The sequence below is a fragment of the Magnolia sinica genome, chromosome 3 (genome assembly GCF_029962835.1).
Source record: "Magnolia sinica isolate HGM2019 chromosome 3, MsV1, whole genome shotgun sequence".
Classification (NCBI taxonomy): Eukaryota; Viridiplantae; Streptophyta; class Magnoliopsida; order Magnoliales; family Magnoliaceae; genus Magnolia; species Magnolia sinica.
This window is the reverse complement of record NC_080575.1, coordinates 86,755,149-86,771,351: the sequence shown is the minus strand read 5'-3', so window position 1 is coordinate 86,771,351 and position 16,203 is coordinate 86,755,149. Positions and strand designations below refer to the sequence as shown.

At 38.1% G+C, this 16,203-nt stretch overlaps 1 protein-coding gene across 2 annotated transcripts; it reads left to right on the top strand.

The window, feature by feature from the left end:
* Nucleotides 1–6,087: 6,087 nt before the first annotated feature.
* On the top strand, nucleotides 6,088–15,764 carry LOC131240134 (uncharacterized). 2 transcript variants are annotated; one of them, XM_058238199.1, is made up of 7 exons: nucleotides 6,408–6,756; nucleotides 10,000–10,071; nucleotides 10,581–10,645; nucleotides 12,564–12,711; nucleotides 12,829–12,912; nucleotides 14,334–14,423; nucleotides 15,466–15,764. In XM_058238199.1, the coding sequence occupies exons 1-7, from the start codon at nucleotides 6,496–6,498 to the stop codon at nucleotides 15,469–15,471; spliced, it is 726 nt and encodes a 241-aa protein (XP_058094182.1). In that variant the 5' UTR covers nucleotides 6,408–6,495; the 3' UTR covers nucleotides 15,472–15,764. The 2 variants fall into 2 exon arrangements, with proteins under 2 accessions (XP_058094183.1, XP_058094182.1); XM_058238200.1 differs by lacking the exon at nucleotides 10,000–10,071 and having other exon boundaries at nucleotides 6,088–6,756.
* Nucleotides 15,765–16,203: the final 439 nt, after the last annotated feature.

Sequence of the window (16,203 nt, the reverse complement as noted above, 5' to 3'; positions counted from 1 at the left end):
AAATCTAATTCAAACACTGCTTAATGTATTATTTTAAAATATAACATTACAGTATGTTTTGGGCCTGCGATCCAAACACGCCCTAAAGGAAAAGGTAAGGAAGATCCTACCATTGAAACCACGCTAGGGTCTACAGTGATGTTTACATGCCATCCATACCGTTCATAACGTCATTCCTACTGGGATGAATTGAAAATACAAATGTTACCCTGATTCAAAAATTCCGTGGACCCACGAATTTTTCAATTGTGGACGTTCAATCTTCCCATTTTCAGCCCACTTGAGTATTTGATTGAGCTCATTTTTGGCCCCGTGTCCTAAAATGAGCTCACAAAATGGATGAATAGGGTAAATTTCTCACAAATATCACATTGGACCCCACCTAATTTCCGAGTGCATGAACTTCATGGGAAAGGCTTTCTTAAGAAATTGGCTTCTGATATAACACAAACATTATTGTGTGACCGCATAGCTTTGACACTAATGGCTGCTCTTGGGTTTACTGATCAAACAATGTTTAGGTGCATCGGCAATTTTGATCATGACGAGCTTCCATTACCAAATGAGCAATCATTATGAACCAATTTACGTGTTTTGTCCTGCCACTGTAGACTGTAGTAGCATTTGGCCACGATAGGCTTACTTTGCTTTATTTAGCCATGAAGAAATTGTAATAATTATAATTTTGACATTACTTTAATATTAAATTATAATAAAAGCAAATAGTTTGGATGGTGATTTTTTACCGTGGTTATATGAAAGTGGGGTGATTACAAATTACTTGATTGATGAACACATCTGCATTTTATAATTATTCTTGTGTTTAGTTTTATGGCATCATAGGACTAATATGAGGCAATTACTTTATATTATTAGGAAAATGGGCAAAACAAACAATCATTAACACGACTCATTTCACTCCAACTAAATCCCATATAACTCACACAAATGTGACTGGTAAAAAATAAAGTTTATACATCCCGAGTTACTTTACATAAGCTACTTATGACACGAGTAATTTATCTTAGTTTTTATTTATTCAGGAGATAAGTAATAAACAATATATTTATCAACTAAAAAGTAGAATATCATTTTTGGTTTCCTGCATCACAAGTACTTATTCCACACATCTATTTGATACCCCTCACATCCATCATCCATCATGTGGGGCCAACCTTTGATGTGTACCAGCCCCACCTTTGATGTAGGCCATCCATCACGAGGGGCCCACCTTGGATGTGAGCCATTCATCATTAGGCACTGACCTTTAATGTACACGGTCCATTATGTAGGCCCCACCTTTGATGTTGGTCATCTATCTTGTAGGGTCCACCATTAATGGTATTGTCCATCATGTGGGCCCACCTTTAATATCCATTAGCCATCGTGTGGAGCCCACCATTGATGTTGACCATCTATCATGTGGGCTCCACCTTTTATCATGCATGGCCCACCTTGGATACGAACTACTCATTGTTAGGGAGGACTTTTGATGTGTATTGTCCATCATGTGGGGCCCGCCAGTATTAATTGCCCATCATGTAGAGCCCACCTTTGACATGGACGGTCGATCATGCTACCCCCACCGTCAATGTGAGTTGCGCATCATGAGGGGCTCACCTTGGACGTGGGCCATTCATCATCAGGACTTGACCTTTAATGTGGACCATCCATCACGTGGGCCCAACTTCAATATCCATTGTCAATCACATGGAGCTCACCTTTGATGTGAATCATCCATCATATGGGCCACACCTATGAAGTGGGTAATCCGTCATACCCACCTATTTAGGATGGGGGCTATTTATCATTAGGGGCTGACCTTTGATGTGTACTATCCATTATGTGGGCTTACATTAATATGGGTGATCCATCATATGGGGCCTGCCTTTGATGAGGACCATTCATTATGTGGGACCACCTTCAATGGGAATAGTCCATCATGTGGGGACTCCTTTGATATGGACAGACTATGTAACATTTGCAACTATGTATACTAAACTAATTTAAGTGGAAAAAATAACTTATTTGAAGTTATCTAAACATGCCTTAAATGTCTAAATCTAGTTTTATTTATTTATTTATTTAGGCTTATTAGTATAGTCACTGACAGTTCACACTCCACTGTTAGCCACCCCCACTAGGGAATCGATACCAAGACCTCATTGTTGAAATGAGGTATCCTTCACTCAGTCTACCACTTGAGCTATGGATTTGGGTGTGGATCTACACTGCTTGTTACCCTCTTATTTCTGTGGGGTTGAACAATGAGGGATTAGGATTACTTGTTAACAATCAAAGTTCAACTCTCTTGATAGGTTGTCCTAAATAATTGTTGAGCCTTTCTTATCTATATCACACCACACTTTAGGCTATTCTCTTGTGAGACATGTGCCAGATGTGTCACGAGTGCTATTATCCATTTTCAAGCTTATCTAAAGTTCCACATTCAACATTTTAATCCCTTAAGGTGCCACATTCATCATGTTCTAAGTTGTACATTTGAGTTGCATATGCTGCATGTCTTATCATATGTTGTTGATTTCTTCACACGTGCAACAAATACAACTATACATTTTCAAATGCTGCACATACACCCAAATAAGTCTCATTCCATGTGCGTAACAGATAATTAAGTTCGGACAACATAACTAGAATAAGATTGAAATCCTAACATAAGTGGCATAAGATAAAAAAATATATCGTCACCAAAGAGGCGTAATGGGTAAGGGCTATTTAGTAGGAGGGGTTTTTGGTACAAGAGGGGCTATTCGATACTCTGCAACGCATGATAGGTGAATTTGATAGAGAGGCATCACGAGCCTATTTGGCACGTATTGAATTACGTTTGGTGAGTTTTAAATTTAATTCGGTGTTTATAATAAAAATAATTAAATTAATTTAAGCATGGTATCATCCTGTCTAGGCAAATGGTGAGAATTTTAGTAGATTTTGAAATCTACTATATCTCTGGCCCCATGTTGGTGCATGTGTTTTATTGACACTGAAATGTAAGATGTCAAATGGTTTAGATATTATTGTATATTTAGACATATAATCATTGTGTAATAGTGATGTTAAGTCCATTTAATGCAATTTAATGCATTAGAAATCCGTCTTCTTAATGGAAACGCGGCTCGTGTACTACGTACCCGTCTCCAGCCAGAAGTAGGCAAATGCATATGTTGTATGTGGGCCCACCATGATGTATTGTTTATCATGTGTCCATTTTTTTTTTTGTTTTTTTCCATATCATTTTAAGGTATGAGCCCAAATACAAGGTTGGATCTAACGCTCAAGTGGACCACATCCCATGTGACTCTTGAATTTAATACAAGACAAGATGACTTATATTTAATGTGTTTTGTATTTAATGCAACCTAAGCGTGTTATCTAGTATGGTCCACTTATATGTTGGATTTACCTTACTTTTGGGATCATATCTTAAAATAATATAGAAAAAAGATTAGCAACATGGATAAACAAACACTGTCACGGATCTGTCTGCTCCGGGCTGGGTTGGGGCAAGCAGGATGCAATCCAATTCCTCACGACCACCCTAAGAAATAGAACATAACACGCTACATAACACATTAAAATGTTTAGATTCTAATGTCACTATAACTATGTAATATTAGCAAAATGATCCAAAACATTACATTGAGCCTTAATTTTTTTTTTTACAGTGGAGCTTTCAATCACCATTGTTAACTGTAACATGGTCCACCTGAGATTTCCATCTCATAAACTAAGACGATTGGCAATATGGACCAACGGCCTGGATTTATAATACATACATCAAGGTGGGACCCACGTTAATGACCACACCATCTTGGGTGAGGCTGAGCCTGCACATAATCCACTCCCTCATTGGACAATCCCAACCTTTGATTAATGGAAACCAACAAGTTTGTTGAAATTTGACCGTTGATACTAAAATAAATAAAATTATTGGTCTGTGATCCATCTAAATCTGACACCACCAATTCAACGGTTTAATACAAGTTATTTAATATCAAGTGTACAATTTCTTAATGACGGAGCATCAACCATCATTTCCGAACGGGAAATAATAGATAGAATAACATACAGATGGGAATATTCAACCATTTTCTTTTGAATAAGATCAGTTCCATTGACCTTTTAAAGAAATTATTAGGCAGCCAACATCAGCTGTGTACGTCTTAAGATCAACGGTTTGGATTATTAAACATCAACCCCACGTGGGATGGCGATGGTCGGCTCTTATCCAATAAGGATACACGCAATTAACGTGATGTATCAAACCTCTTGGGAGGGAGGCTTACTTGTCTGTTTTATCTTCATAGCACACGTGGCATGCTCTAGGGCTATGGGAACCGTTGATCTCATCGCCCACCAGGTGATGGATCAAAAAACAAGTCACGAGATGGACTGTGCTGGCTATCTTATCAGCAGCCTTAATTTGGGCGGATGAGACAAAATAAGCAATACCACTCTTAAAGTGATTGCGATTCTATGTACACGTGCCACGCGTACGGTTGAGATGAGCGAGCCTCCTCAGTGGCCAGAGGAAAGGGGAAGGGAATAGGTGTTACCCGGATCACACGTTACTAGGTGTTACCCTGGCTGTGGGTCCCACCTTGATGTATGGATTGTAAATCCACACTGTCCATCAAATATTTCAGCTCATTTTAAGGCATGGTAAAAAAATTAAAGCTGATCCAAATCTCAAGCAGACCACACGGTACGGATTGAATGCCATCAATTAAGCTGATATTTGTGTTTTGTGTTCATTCAAGTTTGTGTGACCCTGTTAGGTAACATGTTAGATGTTAGATGTAAAATAAACATTATGGTGGGCCTTAAAAAGTTTTTAATGGTGGTCATTCAATGATTAAAATAATATATAAAAACAATCAATGAATGGTGTGAATAAAAAATCATACATCAAGGTGGGGCCTACATCACAACACCCACTAATGTGGTTCTACTCGGCTCTCAAGCGGGCAGAAAGAAACCATAAATTAATACCATGTTAGCGTGGGATGGGGATTGGGCACCACTACCTCGGTGAACATGGGCTTCAAAGGGTCCACCATGATATATATATATATATATATATATCAATTCCATTCACCAAGGTATGAGTTAAATAAGAAGAAGATTGAAAATTCATGTGAACTACACCATAAGAAGAAGTGGGGATTGAAATCTTCACCAGGCTAAGAAATTTTTGAATCAAGTTGATATTTATGCTTTTACCATGTTCATGTTCATGTGACCTTATAAATAGGTTGGATGGAAAATAAATATCATTTCAATCAATGAGTGTTATTGTCACTATTATTTCCTATGGTGTGGTCCACTTAAGTATTTATAAAATACATATATCATTAGTGTGCTTTACAGAGCCTTTGCTAGTCACAGCTTGTCCTGATGAACGAAAGGGTGTTCGATGCTCTAAAAATTCAGAATTTTGAACAGGCCAGGCTTGCAGGCTGCAGCTCGTCCTACGTAGTTCAGAATCCAGACAAACGCCTACCCTGGTTCACCCTGTCAACAGGCCAAGCTTGGTAAGGTCTAACTCGGATTTTAAACTATTACAGGCTGGGCCTGCCTTACTCAAAATTTGAGTTTTAAACGTGAGCCCGGCCCTTTGTAGCACCTAATCCGTGTGTATATAAGCACTTGAAAATGTAAATGTCATGATTCACTCAAATTAAACCGTCGAAATAGTGGAACTCAATTTTAGATGGCTTAATTACACTGATGTAATATATGGCTGATTTATGGACATCAAATGGACGGTCATAATTAAAAATAACTAACCGTCTCAAATACTTGAAAAAAAGTCTATTATTCAAAGGATTGGATGGTCTGACCTTATTGCATGATCTATCTATAGTAGATTCAGCGTTTTGAAGGCTTTGATTAAAGTTCCAGGATTATCGGATTTATAAGTCCCGAGTGCAGGAGTACGGGCCCTCTCATTCGCCAGAGTATCAGATACACCCTCGAAAAGTGAGAAGGGGCAAAACCGTTATTTAAGAAAGTGGAGGGGGCAATGATTTGAATCACCACCAGACTAAACTCGACTTGGGAGGAAAACCGAAAGCAACCTGGACGCCAATTGCCCTCCCGAAATTACAGTACTAACCCTACCCACTCCTTCTAATCTCAACAATCTCCACGGCGATTCCCCACGATTCCAGGGGCATTTCTCAAACTACCCCCCGCCCCCAACTCTAATATCCCAGGAGGGGAATGTTCGCCCTGGCAAGGCTCATAAGTCATACCCAGCCGTTACAAACTCACACGCTAAAATCGGCCATGAAAGAAGGGTAGTTCGGTCAAAACGTGTATAGAAGATGGTATTTTAGTAATTTCCAGGCCATGCAGTTTTCCTATTTAAAAATCGCCCACTTCCCTTCCTTTCCCTGTAGGTGTTTGGTGAGAGAGAAGAAAGAAAAGCACAGAGAGAGAGAGAGAGAGAGAGAGAGAGAGAGAGAGAGGATGGTGGATGATTTCATGGTCTGTGTCGATCGGATAATAGCATCTGCATGCTTTGAGTCGGTGAATGAAGGGTATAACAGAGGAGGAGGAGAAGGAGGAGGAGGAGTTGGTGGTGTGGATAATTTCTCTGGGAATGGGAATGGAGAAGGGTGTTCGAAGAAAACAGAGAAGAAGGGGGAGATGATAGAGTGTAGGATTTGCCAGGAGGAAGAAGAAGAGCAAGCAATGGAAGCTCCTTGCGCTTGCAATGGGACTCTCAAGGTCTGATTTTTCTTTTTATTGTTTTTTGTTTTTTTAATGTTTTTTTTTTTTTTTTTTTTGGGTGGATTTTGAGTTATGGAGAGTTTTTAAAGACGCATTTTTATTTGGGTCTTGAGTTTTTGTTACAGGGGTGTTTTTTATTTATTTCTATTATTATTTTATTTTAATACATTTTTGGTGTTTGGTGGTTGGGTTTAGAGATTTTTTTTTTTTTTTGCCTTTTCTGATGGAGCCAGCTGATGATTATATTTAATGTGGATTTTGGGTTTTGAATTTTCATTATTTTTAAAAATTATTTAAACGTGTTTTTTTTTTTTTTTTTTTTTTTCCTGTTCTGGTTTTTATGATGCATGTTCCAATTTTAGTTGTTTTTTCAATTATTAATAGTATCTATTTTTTGTAGGGTTTTTTTTTTCTCCTTTCGATTTTAAGATCCAAGTTTTTATTTTTATTTTGTTTTCTGTATTGCTTTTGGGTTTTGGGTTTATGGGATTTATTTTTTTAAATTCGTGGTATTGGGTTTTCGAAATTACGTTTTGAGTAATATATTTTTGGCAACTATCTTGAGATGCATGTTCTTCTTATTTGGTTGGTTTTGTAACATTCTCTAGAAAAGGTATCTTTTTGGTTGGTGCTTTTCTAATTTTAAGACCCAACTGCTACTTATTTTTGTTTTGTTTTTTTTTTTTTTTTGGTTTTCAGTAATGGGTTTTGTGTTTTTGGAATTTTATCTGAGGCTGCGTTTGGTTGCAGCAAATATTATGAAAATTTGCACAAATTAGACTGATTTCTTGTGAAATATTGAGAAATTTCATGATATTTGGTGCAACCAAACACAGCCTAAGGATGTTAATCTCTTTTTGTTTTTGTTTAATTTTTTTTATTGATTTGGTTTCTTATTTTGGTTTTTGTTTCCTTGGTATAGATTTTTCCTTTTTCTTTTCCCCCTTTCTTGGTAATTTGATTGACATTTTTATTATGGGGTTTGATTTTCTGGATTTGATTTGATTTTTTAAAAATAAAATTTAACTTTTGCTTTTCTGTTATTTATTTTAGGAATTACTTCTACAGGTTCTCATTTTTGTGGGGCTGAATTGTTGTATTTGTTTCTTTTTCCTGACATTTGCACCTCCAGTTTTAAATACATACACTCCTATATGCACTGCATTGCAACAAATGCACATACACTTGGCCAACAAAATGAGAGGGGGTATATGTATCAAAAGTAGGGTGTAAATTCCACATTTTTTAAATTTGAAATTTGGTAAACTGTTTGTGTATTTTGGATTGAAAACTGATCAACTACTGTAAACATGCAGTCCCATTTTTCCCTCCATCATGTTGCTTCTGTTACTCTGTAGGACACCCAACCCATGCAAATGGTGGGGTCCACCATTAATACTGGCTGGCGCAAAAAATCAGGCCGGTCCATCCATCAGGTGGGCTATTTGGTGTGAACGAACTAATGAGTGGATCGGCCTTATTTTGGAGACAGCCAGACAGGTGATCTACAGGCTGGGGCTCACCTTTCCCACAGTTCAGAAATTCCATACGTCTGACATGTTGGTGGGAAAGATGGAGCAGGGGTGGCCTACCGTTGAAATGAACAGATGGTCGATGGTCTGACTCAATTTACAGGTCTGGCCTACCTAATAAGCAGATGGACCTGATTTTTGTGATTGGTGATCGTCATGGTGGGGCCCAGCTTTTGCACCAGCCAGAAGGTTTACATATTTAATGTTGGTGGGAATGAAAGGAGCAACATGCTAGGTTGGCATGTGGGTGATCAACATTCTTTTGCATTCCAGAAGCAACTCCTAAAGACTTTCCATTGTTCTTCTGTTTTTGCTTCATGTAGTTTTTTCATGACTCGCCAATTGCATTGGTCTGTGCTGTGTTTGGAAAACACTTGAATGGTGATTCAGCACAATTGAAACACTGTGAAATGTCCATTTAAAGCGAGCAATGTCTGGAAAAAATGGAAAAGTTCATTCCACAATGCATAATGAGTCTTTTCCGTTGAACCAGCTCCCAGTTGTCATTGGGCTCATATACAATGTAAGAGGTCAATGGCAATCTGGGTGACTGTGCATTCTGCCCATTGCGAATTTCAGAATTCCCAAATGGAAATTCTGCTGTGCCTTTGGGGCTGTGGGGAAACAGGCTCTATTGTTTTCAGTTTACCACTTCTCCACCTTTATAAACCCTAAGGGCCTGTTTGGCCAGCTGCATTAGGTGGGATTAAGGTGGATGAAATTGTAAAAGTTACAATAAATGCATGTGTAAGGTATTGTCCCAGGATTGGGTGTATCCCTTGTTTTCTAATACTATGTTTGGAATGTATACATTAAAAAATAAATCCCAGGATTTACTTTCAAATTGCATTTGAATTGAACTCGGATGAAACAAAAATCCAACTTCCATGGGATTAGTAATTCCTTCTCACACTTTCCAACACAAGGCTCATTTTCCAAACCCTACAAAATTAATTTTAATCCCATCTCACACTCCTTCCAAATATGCCATTTTGAATTTCAAAGTGGGATTAGTAATGCAATCCCATTTAATACAACTTAATACCACTGTCCAAACGGGCCCTAAATCAATATCCTGTTGCTACACATCAGGTGCAAGCATGTTGATGATCTGGCTCAAAGATCGGTGTGGACCATGTCCACATCGTATGCAGACCATTGACACTTACTGAAAAACCGTCAGTTTTTTGTGCATGCACGTCTTTGCTTGGTTAAATGTGCCCAATACAATTGCATGTGGGGCATTTGTAGTTTTGGTCTGGTGGGGCCCACCGTGCAGATGAATTGGCCAAAAAATTGGGGCTGCCAATGTGTATGTCAAATGAGGACCATTGCCTTTTTTTCTTACTTTACCATGGTTTTGTACTTCCCTCGTCCACCTGAAAGAGTTGATCGGCCTAATTTTTTGGGCCACAACATCTTCATGATGGGGCTCATTTTGTGCACAGCTACTTCATTGGCATATGTGAAAGCACCAGAACTCTGTTGCATTATGATGTCTTGAACTACTATTTCCTTTTCAACTTGTTCTTTTATGGGATGTAACTTCATGGTTTTGGCTTTGAGTTTGGGACTTGGAGCGTAGATATGTTTGCACTCTGTCTTTTTTTCTTTTTCCTTTTTTTGCTGGGGGTTGAGAGTGGGTTGTGTGAATGTAACCTGTGGACCGTATGCTGATTATGTCCTGTGTTCTTCTCTTGGCGTGTAGTTTGCTCATAGGAAGTGTATTCAGAGATGGTGCAACAAGAAGGGAGATATAACTTGTGAAATTTGCAATCAGGTTGGTTTCTGACTTCCGATACTTTGCCCCCTACCCCCCCTCCCTCCCCTTTATTTATTTATTTATTTTTTATAAAGACTTAGTTTTCCAAATCACTATGCAGTTCAATGTCTTCTTCTTTTTTTTTTTTCATTTGGTCAAATCATTTTAAAGCTCCGTGTTGCTTATTTATTAACATTCTAAAAAAAAGTACTTCCTGTCAAATTGGCAAACTACCACATGCATTTTTTTTTATAATGACTAGAATGTTGTAGGTAATTTCCATAAACACCTCATGTCTCAATCTTTTCTTTTCTTTTAAGTTATCATTCTTTTATGGTTAGTGAACCTATGGTATTTTTTCTGAACATTGTTGTGAAAACAATTTCAGTGATTTTCTCTAATGGTTCTAGGTCTATAATGGGAGTGAATCTACTCTAACAATATCCTTGATGGGTGCACAATATCCTTCACTACATCTGCATATTGTTGATGCCATTTTTTTTCTGTTAATTTTCTGTGTTTGTTAGGTATATTCTCCAAATTACTCCCTTCCACCAACCAGACCTTCTGATGGCATGGCAATTGATATCAGGTATCTTCTGAAAGCTCCATAATTTGCATTGTTTTCTTTTCTTTTTCCTTGTGCATATCTATGGTTTGAAATTGTTTACAGGATTCATATATCATATTCATGTTTGATATGAAAGAATATCCATTTTAAATTCATGGTGCATGTTGATTCTAGTATTCTCTGTCCTTCCTTTTGCCCTTTCCACCCCGTATTCTTCTGGTTGCTGATATTTTAGAGATATTTCCCTCTCGAAATATCCTTTTTGTAGAAAACAAATTAAATTCTATTAAAAGAAAACGACTTCAACAAGAATTGTAAGATTCCCAAAGCGGGAGAAACACCTCTAAATTGAAAGCACACGCAACTCAATATTGTCCTATGTGGCTATACCTGATCATCCTCATCAGACATACGTGGATGCTCATGCCAGTGGTCTTGGATTTGGGTGCATGATTTGGATTTGTCGGTCATTAATTTTGAACTTCCAAGTACTGGTTAACATTGGTATTGTGCTCCAACATGTAAGGCCATACTTGCAAGTGCCCCAAATGTAGCATAGTACATCGTATTAGTTTGGTTTGCTCTTCATGTTTTGCATTCACTGATTAGTTACCCCACTCAAGCTTGTAATAGCTAAATGCTGTTGATTGGATCAAAGGTTGGAATGCATATGGTAAAGAGGTTTGCTTGTATACATCTCGACGTATTACAATAAGACACATTGGGATTCTAGTTGTTGGATTTTGGTCCCCTTTCAATGATGCAAACCATTTATTTCAATGGTTATGGTGACTGTTCATGATCAAATCAAAAGAGTCAAATTATCAAAGGGTTGAATTAATCCAACTGAGAGCTTCTATTTGTTGTCTTTCTGCTGTACAAAGTGAGACTTCTTATATAAATGGTTTGGATCATTGGGCGATGACCCAGATTCAAAGGCTTGTGTCCCGACATATCATATTGCAAATCAGGATCTATTTGAGCAAACCTTTTTGGGAAATATGGCATCACAAGAAACAAGACAGTAGATGCTTTGCTGAAGTTGAATATTAAGAACTTAGGCTGCTCAGGGCAATCTTGGTAGCCTCCCCACAGAACTGTACTCAGGTCTGTAGCAAGGATTCCTATGTCATGTCTTGTCTGCCAACATCATGCATTGTGTGCTAGCTTGCTCAGTGCATAGTGCTTGCTTTCTCTTGTGTATTTATTTGCTCCTTGGATATCACTTACATTTTGCTTGGAAAGCTTGCAAATCAAACACTCCTATATCTTGTCAGCCTCCCAGTGTAGCTATCATCATATTTTAAGAACCAGCTTGAAAAATATCGCAATAAAATCGTGGAAAATATACAACGATATTATCGGAAGATTTTCAAAATATTGGCAGATTTTAACACATTGTGTTACACACATTGAGATATTAATTCGAAAATGTAAAAACCTTAAGGAATTTCTTATGTTATTATATTTAAAATCTAATTTATTTATTAATTTACAATGAATGTTTTTAAATCTTTTAATTTTCGGAGAGATTTTCCTGACGATATCATGAGAAAAACCTCAAAATTTGAACATCTCCCGAGCAATTTCTGGGTCTAGAAAGATAATGAGATTTGTCACTATGTTAAGTACTCGATGGAGCACTAAAAGCTTGCTCAAGTACATGGTAACCGTGCACTCGTAAAACTTTGACTGAAAACTTGCCAAATGGAACAACGAACAACATATCAGCTTCTCAAACTCAGTCATATCGTTCCATAGCTTCTCATTGCGATCTTTTCTAGAAAAGAAGATCTACTAGGAACTATTTTGTTTGATTCTGCTTGTTTTACTTTTCCTCTTCTGTCAGGGGATTATGAGATTTCATTCCTTTCATTGCAATTCTAATTTGAAGTTGGGACTCCAAGATTCACCATTTTTTTTTCCTTTTGCTTTCTAGACAAAGCTGGGGGCAAAGGATTGATCTCCACGATCCTCGTTTTCTTGCTCTGGCTGCTGCTGAGCATCGTTTACTGCAAGTTGAATATGAGGATTATACTGTTGCAAACACTGGTGGCATGGCCTGTTGCCGCTCTGTTGCTCTCATTGTATGTTATGCACTTCCAACCTTGAAATACTGTCATCTATAGATTGCTTGCTTCTGTTTATTATTTATTTATTTTGAAAAATGCTGGAATCCTGAAATATCCTACCAACTTGTGCAGCTAATGCTGCTTCTGCTTGTTCGCCATGCTCTCATGGTCACAAGGGACTCTGGGCTGGTGCAGGATGTGTCGACGTTCTTCAATGTAAGTTTTCTTTCTCATCTGCATACATTCTTTTTCATCATAAGAAATACGCATAACATACATCACACATACATGCGTAGTTGCATACATGTCTTTGGATATATTTGTCCAGACCACACACATTTGGATTAGACGTGTATATATAGAGCTTTGCTAAGCCACACGTGTGTGCAGTAAAGATCATGTAGATGCCACACATGTGACAGCATGGCACAATAGGTCCGAGATCCAATCCATCCATCAGAATGGCACCACTATATTGATGCCCTAGCCCAAAATCAGATTGATCCGCTGGTCAGGTGTGCCACTGTTGTAAAATGAATGTACAGCTCTGAAAAACTTGGCTGAAGTTTTCTAACCCATCCACCTGTTCCCAGTATCGAGGCCCACATCTGATTGGACTGGATTTTATTTTTGGGAAAATATGTACAAGTTTGGACTGACCTGTCTGATGGATGGATTAGATCTTGCATGTATGTGCCATGTACACCAGCTTTATTGCATATGCATGTGTACTTAGCAAAGCTTTGCACACACACACAAAACATGAGCTACATGCAAGTTCTACTGTAATACGAGGAATTGTATGATATTCGACAGAGGATATGGATAATTTCCCCCCCGAAGAAAAAAAGAAGAAGAAGAAGAAAAAGAAGCCTTCCAAAGAAAATAAAAATATAATTGCACTCCATATACTTTGTTCTAGTCCGAATATTTTTCAATCCTTTAGATTCTAAAGTACCCCTTTTTAAATTTGTGAATCTAGCTTTGTGTTTACTCCCACAATTCATCTTGTAATTGGGAACTCATTTGTCTCTCCACTATTGGTGTGGTCAACACATTTGTTACCCCTTCATACACATTGTGGGATTGAACTTTTGAGCCGTAGTATGAAACTTTGTGAAAGAGTGATGGAGCAAAGGCAAGGCATTGAGATGAATGTATCAAAAAATCAGTTTGGTTTCATGTTAGGGATGTTTACTACTGAAGCTATCTTCTTACTTAGGCAATTGATGGAGAAATAGAAGGAGAGGAGGATCTCCACATGGTCTTTATTGACGTAGAGAAAGCTTACAATAGAGTCCCCAGAGAGTTTAATATGGTGGGTGTTGAGAAAAAAAATGGAATTTCAAGGGGATATGTTGACATGATTAACAAATTGATTTATGATCTATCTAAATTGGGAACCATGATTTGAACTGTCTAATTAATCTGCCTTTCTACCATAACACTGCTAAAGTATCAAAGTTTCTCTTATTTTTGTTGAGGAGCATCTAATTCCTCTTGTAATGTAGTGCTAATGAGCTGCACCGGGTTATTTACTCACATACACAGCTGATTACTCATCCATACCCATCCACAAGCTATTTTAGAAAGGAAGGGCCAAAGTAAAACTTTAACTGAATAAATATTATTTTCAGGTTTCCCTTCTTCAGTTTGCTGGCTTTCTTCTGCCCTGCTATGTGATGGCCCGTGCACTCTATATTTTACAGAGCCGGAGGAGGAGACAGGTATTATTTATTTATTTTTTTGATTTCATGTCCCTGATTTCTTGTCCCTGATTCCCTGATTTCATGAATGGGCAAAACTGTTTAATTTCCAAAAAAGTAAAAAAGAAAATGAAAAAAGAAAATGCAAATGAAACAATGAGGTCAATTAAGGTTGCAAGATCCAACCCAAGATCAGGTCGGGTTGTGAGGAAACTCCAACCTGATCAGGTTGGGCTCGGGCTGAGCATATTCCGGTCGGATTAGGTCTGGTTGCGAATGATCATATCTATCTAGGTTGGGGTGGGTTGTTTTAGGGTCGAGTATAGAGGAATTCGGCTTGGGTTTGGGTCAGATACCTTGTTGGAATTTGAGTTGGTTTGGGTTGCGAATTGAGTTGTCTCAAGGTCTGGTCAGGCTTGGATCCATACTCTTGCTCTGGTGGTAGACTCTCAGGAGTTTCAATACCCGGTCAAGCGTTCGAGTATCCATAGGTGGTGAAATCCCACTAGAGCGTGAGTGTGTGGGGGTAAATTAAAAAAAAAGAAAAAAGAAAAAAAAAGGCTTGGCTAACCAACCAAACCCAACCCAACCCAGCCCAGCCTGCCGAAGTTGCACCCCTACCATCAATGAAGAAAATGCCCCTCTTAAAAATGTACTTCTTTTGAGGATGCAAGGGGCGAACCTGCAGGAACAAGTGTTGACATATTCATTCGTTATACTAATATGTTGCAATGGAAAATATAAGTGTTAGATTCAAGCCACTCTTCAGGTGGGCCCTTCAATGTAAACTCCACTCGCCTGCATAAGTTGCGCAAGTACACCAGAGATGGATGGTGAAAGGACTTTCTCCAATAGTTCATCTGTACATGTTGTCCATGGATCATCTGGACCATGTATTGTCACCTGAGTCCACCTGACAGGCAGCTTGGACCTCTCGCATGCATGTCATGTTGGCACATGCGAGCTTGTCGGCCCTTGACAACCCTTGCGCGTCATTAGCAAAATCCTTCTTTTTTGGAATTGATACTATATTGAATTGTTTTTAATTTTTAATTTTTGACAGGGCTAAAAACCATTGAATCTCTACGGTTCTGCTCTTCCATATCACAGGCGAGCTTTATGCGATTAACAAACGCAGGCTTTGAATATCATGTTTTTCTGTAAGTTGTATTTAAAATCAATGCGCCAAAACCGTCTTGGAGCTTCTCATGTGATTAAATTGGCGTGTAGATTCCTCTCAAGCTTTTTACCCGAAAAGCCAAAAAGAAAGAAAAATGTAAATGTGGGAATAGATGAAATGGTTATTGCTGTAATTTCTCTAAATCGTGGAAGTGGGCCAGGAAAATCTTGCCTTTTAAATTCGCCTTGTGTTTGTGTTGATACTTTCGCCCATTTTCTTAGTTCTGTTACAAAAAATGCCAGCGATCTGTATCTGTTTGGTTGTCACTCAAAAGAGGATTTTATCTCATTTTAGTCAACAGTGATTATGGATTAGAGTTAGAGATGATAATTTATCTAAAGATATTGGGTTATGAAGATAATTTTTAATCAGTGCTGAAATCTCAAATACATAATTACTGTTAACTAAAATGAGATGAACTCATTTTTTAGCGGCACAACTAAAATTTTAAGCTGCAGATTCCACTGTTTTGTTTTCAATTAAATGCTTTTTAATGATGAATAGGTTGCAGTTGATGTGGTTTTCTCGGCTTAGCGGGCTCATTTTTGATGGGGTGGAGCTTTTGGTGCAGGCTCATTGCCTCATCAGACCATCTTAGCTGGACCCTCAGAAATTTTGGCT